The 16564-nt window shown below is 38.4% G+C and overlaps 1 protein-coding gene across 1 annotated transcript in view; it reads left to right on the plus strand.

Annotated features, from left to right (window-relative positions):
- DNAI3 (dynein axonemal intermediate chain 3) overlaps positions 1-10918 on the plus strand; it is a 22475-nt gene extending 11557 nt beyond the window's left edge. Inside the window, exons 10-20 of the mRNA XM_074907247.1 lie at positions 7-90; positions 811-939; positions 2858-2931; positions 4342-4489; positions 5226-5313; positions 6326-6429; positions 7447-7510; positions 7930-8060; positions 8733-8937; positions 9252-9343; positions 10733-10918. Coding sequence (XP_074763348.1) covers positions 7-90; positions 811-939; positions 2858-2931; positions 4342-4489; positions 5226-5313; positions 6326-6429; positions 7447-7510; positions 7930-8060; positions 8733-8937; positions 9252-9343; positions 10733-10918 — 1305 coding nt within the window. The remainder of the gene's footprint in view (positions 1-6; positions 91-810; positions 940-2857; positions 2932-4341; positions 4490-5225; positions 5314-6325; positions 6430-7446; positions 7511-7929; positions 8061-8732; positions 8938-9251; positions 9344-10732) is intronic.
- Positions 10919-16564: the final 5646 nt, after the last annotated feature.

Raw genomic sequence — 16564 nt, forward strand, 5'->3', positions numbered from 1 at the left:
ATTGTATTGTGGGATATTTCTCAACATGAAGAAAAGCTGCAAAATGCACAAACTGATGCTGATGGAATCAAGGTAACATCTGTTAATATGGTAGATGCTTTCATTCTAAATACATTGCAGTACATATATATGTCTGTGGGGAAAAACAGGTGAAGGTATCCTGATTCAAAACAGACTAGATATCCTTTCTGGTTTCTCATTGCAAAGATTAAGAAACCTGATGAGTTCATGAAACAAACCCATTATCACAATATAATTTCTACCTGACTAGTCCATCTTAAAATCTTTACTGCATTTTGTGCAGACACTATCTTCAATAAGGCTGTTCTTTAATGGGCACCAACACGTACTCAACTCTTGCCTGATGAAGCCTATCAAATACATGTAGCACTTGCTGCTGAATGAAATACTGAAAATTATTCTGGAAGTTTATGGACAGAAGAAAGGTAGCTTGGAAGAAAAGAAGCAGATTTCAATGGAAGAAGACTAAAAAGGGGATAAGCTGCAGAGAGCCTAAGAACAGAGGAGGAACTAATAACAGAAGTGTACACGTGTGTGCCTGTGGAGGCGTGTTGGAATTCTTTTTAGAGCTTCATATCCAAAGGCCTGTTTTAATGCGCTGCTTTTTTTTTTTTTTTTTTTCTGAAGGGAAGGTATTAGACCTCTATAAAGTTTTATAAACTGATCTGAAATATGTGAAGAAGCATTAAGAGTATGTAAAGTAACCTTTTTTCTTTGACAGGTCTGCTATTGCATTTTGGAAATACACTAAATCTCTTCTTAAATAATCTCTTTTTAAAACATTTCTAGCCATCACTTATGCAAGTGCAGCAGAGTAGCACAGAACCGCCTCTCGTGAGCCACTGTACAGTCTCTTCCATACAGTATAGTCATATAAAACCAGTAACAGATATACATTGGCTCCCAGATTGTTTTAAGGTGAGTTTAAAAATTCACTTTTCTTCTTTTTGTTGTTTTCCTAATCTACTACCTCAGAAATCAGTTTAAACTCAAGATAAAATATAAAAAATTAAATTACTTGTAATAGCCTTCATTATTTCTCACTGCATTTTCTAAATATTAAATAACTTGGTGCCACTTGTTTTGTTCATTGTGCTTTACAACTGTGCTGTGCTCTTGATCTGATATGAATCTGCTCATAGTAGAAAAAATTCTGTAGCTTCACTGAAAATTGTAATTCCAAATCATAATAAGCCTTCCATATCCAAAATATATTGAATTTCTACTATGTGCAATCTAGCCTGCCACCAAGAATTCAGAGAAATAATTTCAATTACCTAAATATCCAGGCAGCCAAGAACGATGTTACTGTAATTACCTTAATTCTTCTAGGTGCTGTCTGTGTACTCAGAACTTACGTTTTCTATGACGGTTTTAAAGCTTCATCATACTTAGGGTCTATATAGCTAAAAGGTCCAACACTATTACAGGAGTATTGGATGCTCATTTACTGCAAATCGTTGCCCAAACTAATTTGAAATGTCAAATGCAAAATAATGACAGTGGAAAAGCAGGTCAAGAGGAAGAAAACTGAGATCTTTAAAAGGTTTATACAAATTAATATAGTAGTAATTTTTGCAAACAAGATACTGCAGTCTTTAGCAACAATACCAGAAAAGTGAGGAAAAGGATGCACATCTATCAAAAAAGAAAGCTGATACAACTGTTCATTATTAAATTATGCTACAGTAGTACCCATGGATACTAACTGGTACCAGATGTAAGACATGAAGAAAGGGGTTGGATAGCAGAATGCTGTTGTGGTCTCTGTTGTTTGCGTGGGGTTTTTTTTCCAAGGTTTAGGCTCAAAAAGGGGTTTTCATGTTCATCAGGGATAACAGATACAGGACACCCATGCTTGATAAAAAACACTAACAAAGGAATCACTTTGTCAATACTTAGCAATATGTACTGGGACATACTTTCTATTATATAAACATGGAATGTGTGTCAGCCTTTGCACATCATTGCAGTTTTTATGGCACAGTTCCTAAAATCAGCAGTTTATTATTACATATCAGTGAAGAAATATTCAAAGGTATATCCAGAACCTAATTCAGCTTTGCATGGTTGAGACTGCCATTCTGACTCCAGGTAGACAACTCATGAATGAAAAAAAAAAAGTATGATTTGGCCTAAAGAAAAAAAAAAAAAGTGTAGCTGAAACTTTGCCAGATAGTTGATGAGCAGTTTTAGTCAAAATATATGTTTTGCATATAGTGGAAATTGTATTTGATCAGGACATAGCCTATAATCACTTGTTGCACCTGATACCTTTCCTATATTTTTCTGAATAAATTAAAATAAATTTGGTATAAAACAATGACCAGTTGGTAAGTAAGTGCTATAAAACCTGCAGAACTCCACATCCACAAAGAAAACTATTAATAATTAGCATTTGAAGGTACCACTACCATCTCATAGTATGGTCTAGCCAAGCGATAATTTAAGAGAGAGATGACCCATGGCATAACCTTGGCAAAGAGGTATCACTGCCACTACACTTAACTGTTTGAGATAAATTTCTCAATGATTTGTTCTTTGGTTAAGCTGTATAAAAAAAAGTTACAAACATGGAAATCTAAGGAAGGCCTGACTTGCAGTGATGCCAGCAAGTATTTATCCTGCTGACTTAATTCAGAATTTTACATATTTAGCAGGCAAAGCTGGTATCACTTCACTCGCAGTCCTGATTTTCAAACTTTACCAATGCAGAAACAGTGACTTCGTTTCTAGAAGCCCATTTTATGCGTTGAAGTACTTACTTAGCAGAGTATCATTTTTGTCTTGCATCACCTTCTCCCCTTGTAATAATTATTGTTACTGTTATTTTTAGGACAACCGAATCGATGCTACTTTTGAAAACAGAGCTGAAATTTGTGTGCAGCTTGTAACCTGCTCCTCTGATTGGTATACACAATATATATCCTACAAGATGTCTTCCACTTTCTTTTAGAAAGCTTTAAGGAGCACACTCCATGATTTGGCTAGCACACTTCTGGATTTCTATCAGCCTATCCTGAATGGCTGAAATTCTGTATGCAGAAGAGAACCACATCAAGTTCTTGGCCAGTTAAGCCCTTTACAGTGACGGTATTAAGGGTTCATTAACTGAAAAACCTTACATGTATAGGTTTATATTCTGTGTGCACCTTAAGAAGAGTGCTGATCACATGTGCTTGGGCCTAGAGTGCCACACCCCCACACTTACATCGATTATGCGACTTGCACAAAAAGCTGTTAAAGATTTTGAGGCCACGGAAATACTGTAAACTGTATTTAAGCTTGGAGACTTAGACTGCAAAATTATACTGTATGAATCTCTGCTTTTGTGGACTGAATAATCATGATGGTTATGACCAAATATCCTGTGTGAAAGACTGGCAAGGGGGCAGAATGCAAAAAGTAGAAATAAAGGTTAGCTTTCATGATGGTAAAGAGCTTAAGGCTTCAATGCTGCGTGCCTGGGCTTAATCATATATTGGCTAGTTATATCAAAAGGAGGGTCAGAGAGAGCAAAATTTGGTAATGATACAAACTTTTTCCCCTAATCAAATACAGAGAATACTTCAAAGAATTAAGGTAGAAGAACAATCACAGATACAGTTGTTAATAATTTTGCAGTGTAATGCAAGTAATGTACATGAAAGATAAAATTTAAACTACACTCACATCAGGGCTCAAAATTAGAAGTAGTCTCCTAAAACAAAAACAGAGAAGTCACAAGGATGTAATGTCATCCTTGAAGAGCACAGGCCCCCAAGCAATTCCTGATAGAAAAGGGAAAGAGATGTCAGCCATGAGGAAAATCATCATTGTCTATATCGTATCTGTGAATGAATGTCCGGAGTAGAGCAACAGGAACAATCAGAGGGCTGAACGCTCCAATGAGAACAGATTCAAGTGAGTGGGACCGTTTGCCTTGAATGTCAGCAAATAAACTGACACACACAGGAATTGGGAATGAGGTTCCATTCAGATTACCTGCTACAGAGTTCTGTCCAGTTCTCTCAGCCTCCAGGAATTTCACTCAGGTAGTGCCAGTAACTTCACCCAGTAACTCTCCATAAGCCAACTGTATGTATGCTATCTAGCTGCTCTAGCATAGCTAACAACTGATGAAATGGTAAATAAAGGAATATATGCCATCATTTACAAAAGAAGTAATTAAGTATCTAGTATCTGTCTGCTTTCAGGGTCTCTTGCTATGTGAAGTTTGAAGATGAAAGGCTAAAAAAATAAAAGCAACTTTAAAATGTGCAGAGAACTGCATCTGACTGAAACAAAACCAGGGAATAACATTATACAATCATTTTGCAGCTCAGTACTATTTTGGGGTATTCCAGCCACCAAACTTCCTGAACAACCTTCATCTGAGAAAGTAAGAGAGAAGGACATTTTTTATATGCCCTCTGATGTTCCAGATACTTCTAAGAATCTAGATCTTTGCTGGAAACCTCTCATAAAGGTACTGTACACAAGTATAGAATTGAAGGATCAAGTCAAACTGTAGATACAGCCAGAACTCCATAGGAATGTATTCTTTTGCTTCCCAGCTCTTTAATTTTTCCAGCAAATTGTGAGTTCCTTGTGAATTTCCTTCCAATTATGAAATGAAGGGTTTCAACATTCCTCTGAAACTTCAGTAAAATGCCATTTGAAAAGCTAACTCACAAGAAACACAATGACTGCCTCTTAAAAACTGCAGTAGGTGCAAAAGTAGTTGTTCTTGTCAGCCTTTTCAACCACAGCACTGTCTTATCTCAGTGGGTTCCAAACTGAGCGACACGGTCATTGTCAAGCGAATCATAAATACTGTTCACCCAACAATCAGTCTGATGAAAATGTTCATAGCACTTTGTGAAAAAAGTGAGGCTGAAAATAATGTTAGGAAAAAAAAATTGGACTTGTTGATCTGTGCTGCTTAGAATAGCTACAAGCTAGTACAGTCATTGAACAAGTATGACCACTGGAGCTGTTTTTTTGCTAGAAACATGGCAAAATCCTTACAGGGAAAGGATAACACAAGAGAAACCACAGGTTTGCATTTTCTCTGTGCTTGTGCATGAGGCAGCACATACTGTTCATGGAACATTACAAACACATTGCAAACTGAATAGACCTGTTCCATTACAGTGGAAAGTTAAGTCTTGTACCTCAAAAAACTGACAAAATGAGTTAGCAAATGCATTTTTTCTGAACAGATACACCTGCGTGAAAGCGATCCTAACACAGAGTATGGTCCTGTCAGAATTAGTTTAAGGGAACTGCATTATCATTGCAAAACCTCAGGTAATATTTTTATTACACTTACTGGGGAAAATGTTTTTAATAAGTTTAGATTTCAGTATATATGTCATGAAAGCTAAGCAACAAAATGTGGTATAGCTTAATACATCTGGAGAAAAGGGTTTCTTAAATATACTGGTATTCAAAGCGTGACATACATGTATTGACTACAAAGACACATACATGTATTGAAGAGTAGTTCCATATCCATGGTAACTCTGCCAGGTTTCACTTAATAGTCCACACAAGTCCCCCACCCAGGCTCTTTATCCCCGAAACAGTATGTCCTTTTCAGCCCTTACAGAATACTATTTTTGTAAAAATAATCCTGGAGTAACAGTATATATTGTAGGTATTTCTGTAGCTCTTTGGATAGAGGAGTCACTCTTCACTAGAGAGCGTGAAGTTAGCACTTCACATGCTGTAGTAGATCAGTTCTTACTATGGTACTTTGTGGCAGGGACACACTACTAATCCCTCTGTAAAGCTGTCAGACTGACACAGAGGTAGCCCAAGCATTGGACTACCTGAGAGAGTACCTGCAAACAATGCCAGAAAATGCCTTTCTGGCAGTTGAGCTGCTGTGGCGCAGCTGCTCCGGCGCCCACTGTCACTCCACAGACTGCAGGAGGCAGGGGCTGCCATTCCCCGGAGCAGCACTGTTAGCTCCTGGCTGTGGCAGCTAAGGGGGATGCCTAAGTGGAGTTCCCACAGAGACACTGCTGCTGCGCAACACTGATGAAGAACAGAATGGTGCCACCCTCAGCAGCTGTCTGGGTACAGGAGGCACTGATTGAGAGCAGCTGCAGCAATGGGGAGGTTCCACCCAGAAACAGTTAACCTGCAAAACTGCTGCTTTACTTGGCAGCGTCTTACCTTTCTTCTTGAAGTTCCTCTTAACCATGAACTACCTTTGTAAGACAAAGGATTTGCTTGGTCTGATAAATTCCAGTGTATAATAAATAGATATAACCATATTGTTTCCCAGAGAACGTGCAATCTCTGAACCCCCTAGAAGTACCCACCAAAGACAGCCTGTATACAAAGAGGACTACTTCTTCAAGCAAAAATCTGAAACTGCTAGAGAGCATCTCCACTGATGTTTTTGTTGGAACTGAAGTAAGTGAAAATAAGAGATTATTAATGAAAATGTTAATCCCAGATATCTGTAAGACTGAACGATTAAATAACACAGTTTTCACAAATGTATGGACGTGCATGTTTTCTTCAGGTGTTAACTAAAAAGATCTTTCCAGACATGCCACATTTTACTCCCATTTTAATACATTTAACTACATGCTTAAAATAATAATAAACCCACAATATGTACCCTTACTTCAAGGGCAGAATTAGAAGACATTTCTAAAATATGTTGAATTTAACTACCTGCTAGCAGGAACCAAACAGTATTTCCTTATACCAGAACCCATAAGATTAGTAGTATTTTTTCAGTGTTTCCCCAAATGTCCAGTGAAAACATTTGTATTAGTTTCCCTCACAACTTATTTCTACTGTAGGAAGTCCCAGCTATTCCTAGCCCTCTACCTACCCTATGTATCTAAAATTCCATAATCTTTCCCAGTTTCGAGTTCATATGGAAGTGAAAATCTGGCCTCTAGCTACCGTTTTGCTCCTAGTCACCTTTTCCCCAAATACTGGAGCAAAAGCATGAACAGTAAAAACCAAGCACCTAATTCTGCAGGAAGGACTGCCTACATGCTTACATGCTACTGCTTACAGTGGAATAGGCTGCCCAGAGAGGTGGTGGAGTCACCATCCCTGGATGTGTTTAAGGGTCCTTTAGATGAGATGTTGGGGGATGTGGTGTAGGGGATAACTTTGTGGAGTAGGGCTGATGGTTGGACTCAATGATCCCAAGGGTCTTTTCCAACCTGAATGATTCTATGATTCTATATATCATGGTAAGTAAAACTGTTTTGGTGATATATAACTGAAAAATGGTGATCCAAAAGGTTAGTGGTTTTTTTCAGTCATTGGCTGCAAATTCAGGTTTTAATTTACTCAGAACATATTTAATGATGGTTATAATTAAAGTCACAGCTTAAAAACAAGTCACTTTGATAAAAGTCACCAAGCTCTAACACTACCATTTACTTGATTTTTCTGGCATCACAGGATGGAGAAATTGTTTATTCTAACTGGAAAATGGAAATTGATAGTGACTCAGCAAAACCAGTTAGTAAGTTCAAGTTTCTCAATACCCTTTTAAACCTCAATGTATCGCTAACTTTAAAATATTTGCACCAATACTCTGTCTTTTTAAGGCTCTTTCTCATCTCCTATAATAGTTTATCTCAACTGATGACACCAGGATTTAGCAGTACACCCTCAAAAGTGCAGTTTAGCTGTCATTACAGAATAGTAAAAACCCCCTCCAGTATCACAGGCGCACTGCTACATACCTATTGGCACAAATCATGGAAGTAACTAGATTTGCAACAATTCCAATTCCTATACCTTGTGAGAGAAAAAAAATGAGGCTAATATCTCTGAAGCCTGTGCTGGATCCTGCACTCTCATTTTCCCCCAAGTAATTCCCATGGTGAAGATGATCACTAAAGCATTAGTTACAAGCAACTGCTTCTTTCCTTCCACTAGGTCAGAAGCACACTGAGAAATACATCACCCACACTGAAACTATCAATGTTCTCCAGAGATCTCCATTTTTTAAAGACATCATTCTAAGCATTGGAGGAAGGAATTTTGCCATTTGGAAAGAAGGCGTTACAGTAAGTTACTTTAACACAGCTGTAACATAATTGATAGATATAGAAGACAGAACTATAATAGCCTCAGAGACTGTATTTTCAGAAATGTCTGAAAGTTGCAAAGCTTCATAGTGTAGCAATAAATTAGGTATAAGAAAACCTTTTTCTTCACATCAGAAAAAAACATTTTAGAAATAGCTTTGTAAACTTGCCTTTTACAGAAAAAAAATGAAGTGACCTTATTTAATCCCAGCCTTGTAAAAACGATAGCATCTCACCAAATTATTTCTGCTGCTAGGGAAGAATAAGGGCAATGTGTGATACACAGGTCTGAAGAACTCCTGTTTAGGTCATAGTCTTTTCATCATGTGAAGACAAATTAACGTGGGGTTTTTTACAGTTTCTCTCGTGTAGGAATCCAGGTTTGCTGCACCTGGCAAAATCTCAAGGCCACAGAATTTAACAGCAGATAGACAGATTACCTTAACAGACAGGAAGTGAGGTAGCGGGTTTTTTACTTCCTGACAATTCTCTATCTGCAGAAGGTGATACCAATTTTGACATTGGTATAATTTCTGTAATAGGATCATTTCAATTGTGAATGTTGTCAAATTATAAGAATTTGAAGTAGTGAATGGATAGTACTGTTTGATTGTTGGGTCTATCTTTTATTTGTTTTCCAAAAAAATTAAGTATGGACCGATCCTTCAGTCAAGCTGCTCGGCAGGAAGATATACTACAGGACACTGGTCCTTAACAAGACCAGGAGTCTTCTTCATTGGCAGAGATGATGGAAATATAGATATTTGGGACTTACTGAAGAAATCTCACGAGCCATCTCACTTCCAGAACATGTCCAAATCAATGATCACTTTCATCAGCCCCTGGATTGCCTCACGTATGTTCATGCTGATCGCACTTTACTGTGCCACCCTGGCTGCAAAATGGCCCATGATCCAAGGCACGCTAACTACTATGGCATAAAGCAACTAAAAACATATAATTTTTTAAAAAGTTTGAAAGAGTATAAACTTTAAAGGGAATTTCATTTGTTAAGAAAGTAAGAGGGCAATAGAGCTGCCTTTTGCTGAAGTGAACAATAAACCAAAAGACCACGACAAAAATGAACCCTCTGTAAGCTCGTGTTTGGGTGGAGGTATGTGTTACTGTTGGAATTTAGATTGTTTATGTGTTTTATCAAATATCTTTCAGCAAAGCAGCATTTCTTAGCTGTTTCTGATGATCTTGGAGTACTGCATGTTTTGGAAATCTGTCAGAAACAAAGTCACCCTTCAAGGAATGAGGTTGGTAAGAATCTTTATTAATCTCTGTGACACTTCATCCGGAAAACTCCAGCACAGAAACAGGCCAGCCTAGAAGTACTTGCCTTCAAATGGATGGCAGTTAATCTGAGATCAGTATGACCCTTTTCTCCAAAGATCAGCTGTAGCAAAGCTGGCTTTTGTACAGAGCTCACATAAGAGGCAACTAAATGAAACCTGGGTGACAGCTGGCAGAATTCCACTGCTCTAACCTGTCTACATGAAAACACAGTAAAGAGTTCAGCATTGTTTGCCACATGCATAAAATGACACTTGGTTTCATTCATTAAAACAATGCTATATAGCGTATAGTAATGTGAACATACCAAGTTTCTCTTTCTTTACACCATCTTGTCTGCATTTGCATCATTTTTTTCCCTATACATTTGGTACTTTGATTTATATATCTTGGTTTCTCCTTCTAGCTTAGTTAAAGCACGTTTTGCAAACTGTTACTAACATTACCACTCATTCATTCTCTTTTGAAATAAGGACTACGAAAGGGACGTGGGAACATGGAAACTCTTTAAATTTCCCTTTATTTCCACATCATTTTCAGTTGTTCTTTTCCCCTACCACCCAGCCAAAAATCAATCTATTGTCAGTCATACCTGCTATCTAGTCCATTCTTTTAAAAACACAAACTCTTCTTCCCATCCTATCCAAGTTTTAAGTTGTTTATGTATGCACTTAAATAGTTTATAAACATCCCATAAAGTTTTGCTGTGTGCAGAGCTACACTATGTAGCAATATTAACACCAGCTCAGCAGTCTCATTTTAGTAAAGGTAACTTCTTCAAAGCAAGGTAGGAGCTAAGTGCTATAACATGAGAAAACACATTGCTTCTGCCCAAATTACGTGTGTTCTGAAACTACACTATTTAGGGCACAGAATTATTAACCCAGAGGCAGTCACTAATATTTAGATTACGTTCATTCTAACTGAAGTATTCACCGGAAAATACTTGTGGAAGAGACTAATGAAAACTAAAACACAGAATCCCAGATAAAGGCATGGTGTAATACTGAAGTATGGCATTTTATGGTTTCTTTGTGCCTGAAGCTGGGTCAGTGAGGATTTGGACTGATTTAGCGAAATCACTAACCTAAAACTAGTTTAGCTGTTTCAGTGCAGGTTCCTGAATGATGATCTACTCAGAGTCAGTGTAATAAAAATTATTTAACCCCACACATATTTGTATCCAAAATCAACTGGTTTTGGTACACATCTTAATATTGTTTTACTGCAAATTATTTGGATAGAGATATCTATATTCCCAGTATAGATAAACTAATAATACTCTTAGATCTTCAGCAATAATTCTGTGTCTTTGGGTGTGTAATGACCCTTGTCTGTCACTCTGTTAATAGCATGCCAATGTACTTGATTATTTTGAAAGAGAAGTCAAATATCTGAAGTATCGTGAACAAGAGTTTCAAGAGTATCAAGACCTTCAAGCCAAAACAGAACTGAAATGGAGCTGGAGGCACAGAGAGAGAAAACAGTATGTTGTACTTGGAATTGAGAAAGCTTCCTTTGTTTCTCTGGGTCTTTAAAAAACACCTATTTTGCTAGGCAGGATTTCCCACAGTTTTCAAAAATCAGGATGGACGTAATCAGAATAGCAGCTCATTTCACATTTACGATTCTTAGGAGTGGAACAGATGGTCCTAGTTCACATGAGTTCAGCTCTTGGTCAAGCAAAACTCCTGCAAGAGAATTAAAGCCTATGGACATTTAACAGCTATGAATTTGCTTTTCTTTTTACATCAGTTGCTCTTTCATAAAGTTACTTTTTGGCAGCTTCCCTACAAACATTGCTCCTTCAGGCTAGGAGAGACTCCAGCTTTCCATTCTTTATTCACATAAGGATTTCGTCTATCTATTATTTGGTAAATGGTTTAATGATACTAACTAATCAACCAAGGAAATGACAATTCAGTTAATGTAGCCTTAAGTGATGCCTATTTTCATTAATTTGTGATAGCACCAATATTATCCACTGGAAAGCAACAGGGTTGCATACAGATTTCAAAACTTAACAGTGCCTGGTATGTGTTTTTCCTTCAGAGTATGACTACTCTACAGAAAACAAAAGGAATGGAGGAGCAAGAACATGGAGACTATACTGTTTCTGGACCTGAAGAAGCAGATGCTAATGGATTTAGGACTAGTAAAGTGACAAAAAATACTTTCCTCATCAGATGCTTAGAGCCCATTATCACCTTTAGAACAAGCAAGCTTATTTCAGGACCTCTTTATCTCAGCAGAACATGTTTAGCTTCAGAAATAAAGCATCTTGCAGTTAGAGATTGTTTCATTACCTTTATCCTTTTGTTTACTCACAATGTGGTTAGAGAACAATTGTTTTGGGCACATGTCCCCTGCTATCTTTAATTAATACAGTTATAATTAATATTTTAACCGCTTAAATAATAGTTTTCAAAGTTCTGTGTCTGTCAGGACTCTCTAAGCTGCAAAAACCATAAACACAACTCAGACAGTCAAATCAACGTGCCACCCCTCCACCTTATATCCACCTGCTCCCTCCCACCAGAGGGGAAGCCATTCTACTCCAATAGCTACATTCCCACAGGCCATACAAATTCTGTTACTGAGCTCCAGCAAGCATCTCCTTCTGCATCCCCAAAGTATTCACTCCTATTGAAAACTTACAGACAAGCAGTAAGGGTTTTTGAGATGTTTGGGACGAGCTGCTCTGGTGATACAGTGACAGAAAGTACTCCAGAGCAAAGAACGCTCACCTGGGACTTGTGCAGCCCCATGTACCTGAGCTGCTGCTGAAGGGAGAAAGGAAACACGTGCAGGCACCTCAGATGACCACAACAATCACAGGAGATGGAAGGAATAATTCCTCATGCAAAGGACCCACTGTCACCTAAGGGATTTAAAGATCAGAAACAGATTCTGAATTGCTCTTGTACATCAGTGAGCCATTGCAGCTCACGAAGGAACACAGCTCATAGGAACGAAGGTATTTTTTACACTAAAGATGATTTCATCATTAGCTAGCTTTACTCCACCCACTACAACTTCCACAAGCAATGACTTCACCAAACAGCATGTGCAGTCACCTGGATTACAGCAGGGAAGAGAGGTGGCCATCACTGCTACAAGAGGATTTATCCCAAGAAGATTGCCACAACACTCAGAAGGCAATGCTACTGCTTATGCAGGGAATAGTCAACACCAGTGCTCCCTCAACAATAGCAACCCAGTTCTGTTCCCCTAAGTGCAGCCACAACAAATATTCACCATGCTATAGTCTTCTGTTTATTACTTACTGCACTTAAATGATAGGGGTCCCCCTTGCACCTCTGCTGAGTCCATCAATATGCTAAGGGAGGACCATATAAATTACTAAACAAATTTCAGGGGCTGCTGAACCAAAAGCATAGAACTGACCACACTGTTCATAAACCCTTCAAACTTTGCAAGCTGAACCAGTTTTATGTGCCATCATCAGATTAGAAAATGATTGTTACTTAAGCCTGGCAAATGCTTACAAAGAGAAAACCAAATCCATTAAAATATATTGTTGCCTTGAAAAAAATCAGCATTATTTAGAACAAACAGCTTTTACCAAGCACACTGTGGCTGTTGAGTGTGTACATTTCTGTCAAAAGACAGTAATTCTTGAGAGATCGAACAGTGTTATACAGAAGTTTTAATATTTACCAATGTAAATGAGTTCAACAGCTTATGAATATTAATGTCCATCCTCCATCTGCAGAAAGGACTCTTTCGTAAGCGGTGTTCTGCTTGTGGCACGGTTTCAATAGCCAGGTCAGACACCATGTAACTGAGCACAGCTTGTCAAGCAGAAATTAAATCTATCAGAGGAGGACAGATTAAACTCTATACGGGTGAGTTCACTCTTTCCATGACTCACCAAACTGTTTGAGGGTCACAGACTCCTGTCAAACAAATGTCCATATGGTCACAGTAGACACTAAAGCACAAAAGGCGACTGACACACAGGGGATTTGCAGAGAGGATCTTCGGCTGACAAGCGATAGCCAGCCCCAGTGCTCTGCTTCGTCAGAGTACAGTGTAGCCAGATATGAAACAGGAGCAGTGTGAGCCTCCTATGTCCCTAAATAAACATTGCAGATTGGTTTTAGGCATTGTTAAAAACACACCACTTCAACTTACACTACAGCCAGGATCACCCCATTGCGTACTTTTACCACTTTGATTGAACTTTAGTCAGATTTAAGAGATGTTTGCTACCACTAGGTAAGACTTGGTTTGAAAATCAGTTTTTTGTTTGTAAGTTTGAAGTTTAAATGTTATAGTAATATTCCTTGCCCCTCATACCAAGCTACCTCCAAATTAAAACCAGGGAAAATTCAACAAGCACATCCCTACCACCTGCAGCACAGTGTTTGCAGTCAGAGCTCAAACAGGAAGAGAACACAGCTTCTCTGCTAAACCAATATTTAACTAACAGCCTGCTCCGTACAGATATGTAAACATCCCATAACCAACTCATTAAAAAGATCAGCTCTCTTATCAGGCCTGAACTTCATTAGAACACCACCTCAGATCACCTTCCACAGATTTCTGATTAAAACAGGCACAAACTACATATACATTAAAATCAACCATACATCATGGTTTACCTGGCAAATCCAACCGCCCCCTCTGCTGTAGCTCTGTCACTACAACCCAGAAGAGGCAGCAGTCTCAACATTCTTGTTCCCCACCACAGAGGCACTCTTGAGAGTTTTGATGAAGAAAGTATTCTAGAAGACAGCTGGATTTCAGCTGGGTTTTCCTAGCAGGGAGGACAAAGAGGCAGCAGATCAGGGCTCTGCTGATCAGACCCTCTCCCTCCCCAGAGCAATCTGGAGAGATGCAGGAATCTCCCAACTGAAAGGCAATAGCTTTCCTGAGAGCCATTTTCTTCCTTGTTTCTGTTCCCAAATAACACCAGACACATGAGATAAAATATTGTGATGGGATGTATAATCTTCTCTAATGCAATCCTAGTCGTTAAAATACCTGTAGGGTTGGCTTTGCATTATCTCATGGCAAACTGTCCCACAGGCTAATTTTGCCTAGCAGATTTTGTTAAGATAACATATACGGTTTCCTGCACAGCTCTAAAAAAGTAAAACAGAAATAAAACAGTTAATTCATTGTGTAGGATGAGATTTTATAATAAATGTATCATAGCTACACTGAAGTATAACACCAGTCCTCCCCCCCACCCCAAATAACCATCTTCCAACTGTTGATAGCTGCAGTTTGAGATAAAAACTTCTTATATCAAAATACATTTTTACTGTTAAGAAAACCCTATACCTAAGGATGGGAAGGAAAATAAGGGGTTAAGATCTGGCAGCAGAAATAGCAGATGTGTTTCTGGCTTATCAGATTTATAGATTTTTCTGTAAAAACCCTGAGTATCTACTTCTGTTGGGGCTGTTTCCCTCTATTTTTAGAACCTATCTGAATAGCTGCAGCTACATTTCTTGCCTGGTGCATTAATAAACATGCACATATGTTAAGCATTTGGAACAGACAGATCTAGCGCTCTGAAGTTTCTGAAGGGGTAGGTCCCCAGCAGCCTAAGTCAGCCCAAGGTCATGCTGTCACCCCCTCTACTCCACATCCCACACTATCCCTACTCATCTCTTGCACGCTCCTCTAATACGCCACTTTGAGAAGCTGATAAAGGAGGAGAAGCAATTCAGTGTCAGCTGGATCAGCCACACAGCCCAGGCAGCATCTGGACAGTCCTGTTTAAACAAATAGCAATGGATTAATTAAAACTCTACGAATGGGTCTAGTCCACTCCTGAACCCACCTAAGTGCATCGTATCCTTAACACTTGTCAGCAGAGTTGCACAGACCTATAGATTCTCTTCTGCTTTTCCTGGGGGACTACAAACTACAGTTCTTAGCTGCTGCCCAGCCCAGCACGTGGCTATCACTGGGTATAACAATTTGTATGCGATTTTGGTACAAGTCCTGTAACTGTTTCGGTAAGAGCATCTGCATCCATTTTCTTTACCTGGGAAGCGGAGGTCCCACTTGAAGGAAAGTCCACACGCTCCACGGACATCTGCTCTCTGAACTCAACTGCAAGCTCTGCCATCTGCTTTTAACCTCTTCTAGCACTAGTAAGACACCCTGCAGAACAGGAGCTGTTCCCAGTGTTGAACTGAGTTACACCAAGCAGACAACAACAAAGGTTAGTATGGTAAGAGAAGTTCCTGGCTCTGCCCACAGGGTTCAGCAAGAGCTCTACCCTACAAACTACACACAGCCCGAGGCTGCTCTTTTGTATATTGAAAAAAAAAGTTCATTACTACTTTGATATAAGCAGGTTGTTTTAATCTCCCAATTTAGTGTTTCTAGATTAGGGTAATTCCCACACTAATCCTGTTCCTTAAGAATCTGTAACAATCATAAGCAGGCAGTTTGACCAGATTATATAAATAATATTATGAAATATAATAATATATATAAGAATATATATATAAGGGACAACTTATAACAAAAAAACACTTGGGAAATGTCTCTTTAAAAGAGGATTTCTAAAATACAAAATGTGTTCTGCATGTTGTTATAACGAGATTAGCAGCAAATGTTTCATTGGAATAATACTAATACTTTACTATATTTTTATTAATTAGATTAACATTAATAGTTTATGAAGTCATTCGTTTCCCATTCTAAGGTTAAAATAAAGTTGACACAGCAGTGCACTGCTGCACTGAGTTACAGAACCCTCCTGTAGAAAAACCTTACACTTATTCAAAAGGTGCTCACTTACACCTAGATTATAATGAACAATGAAAACTTAGTGTTTCATTTATTAAATAACTTTAAAGGCAAACATCTTTCATCTAGTGCCAATACATCTACTCACCCACTGCAGAAGCCAGGCTATGTTTAAAAGCATCAAGCATCCTGCAACAGAAGAAATGCCGCCACAACACCGGTTTGACAACTTCCTTAGAAAATTATTCCTTTTGGATTTAAATTGAGTAGTGCTTTAGTTTGGTTTTTTTTTTAAATTATGTAACCAAAACGTCGGGTCAATCTAGAAACTACAATAGAACAAAACATCTTCTGAAAAGCTAAATGTCTTTATGAAATTAATTCACATATGCAGCCAGTGTAAATGGATGGCACCAGCTTAGACAGGCTTAAATAATCACTAACTA

The sequence above is a fragment of the Athene noctua genome, chromosome 5 (assembly GCF_965140245.1).
Source record: "Athene noctua chromosome 5, bAthNoc1.hap1.1, whole genome shotgun sequence".
NCBI lineage: Eukaryota > Metazoa > Chordata > Aves > Strigiformes > Strigidae > Athene > Athene noctua.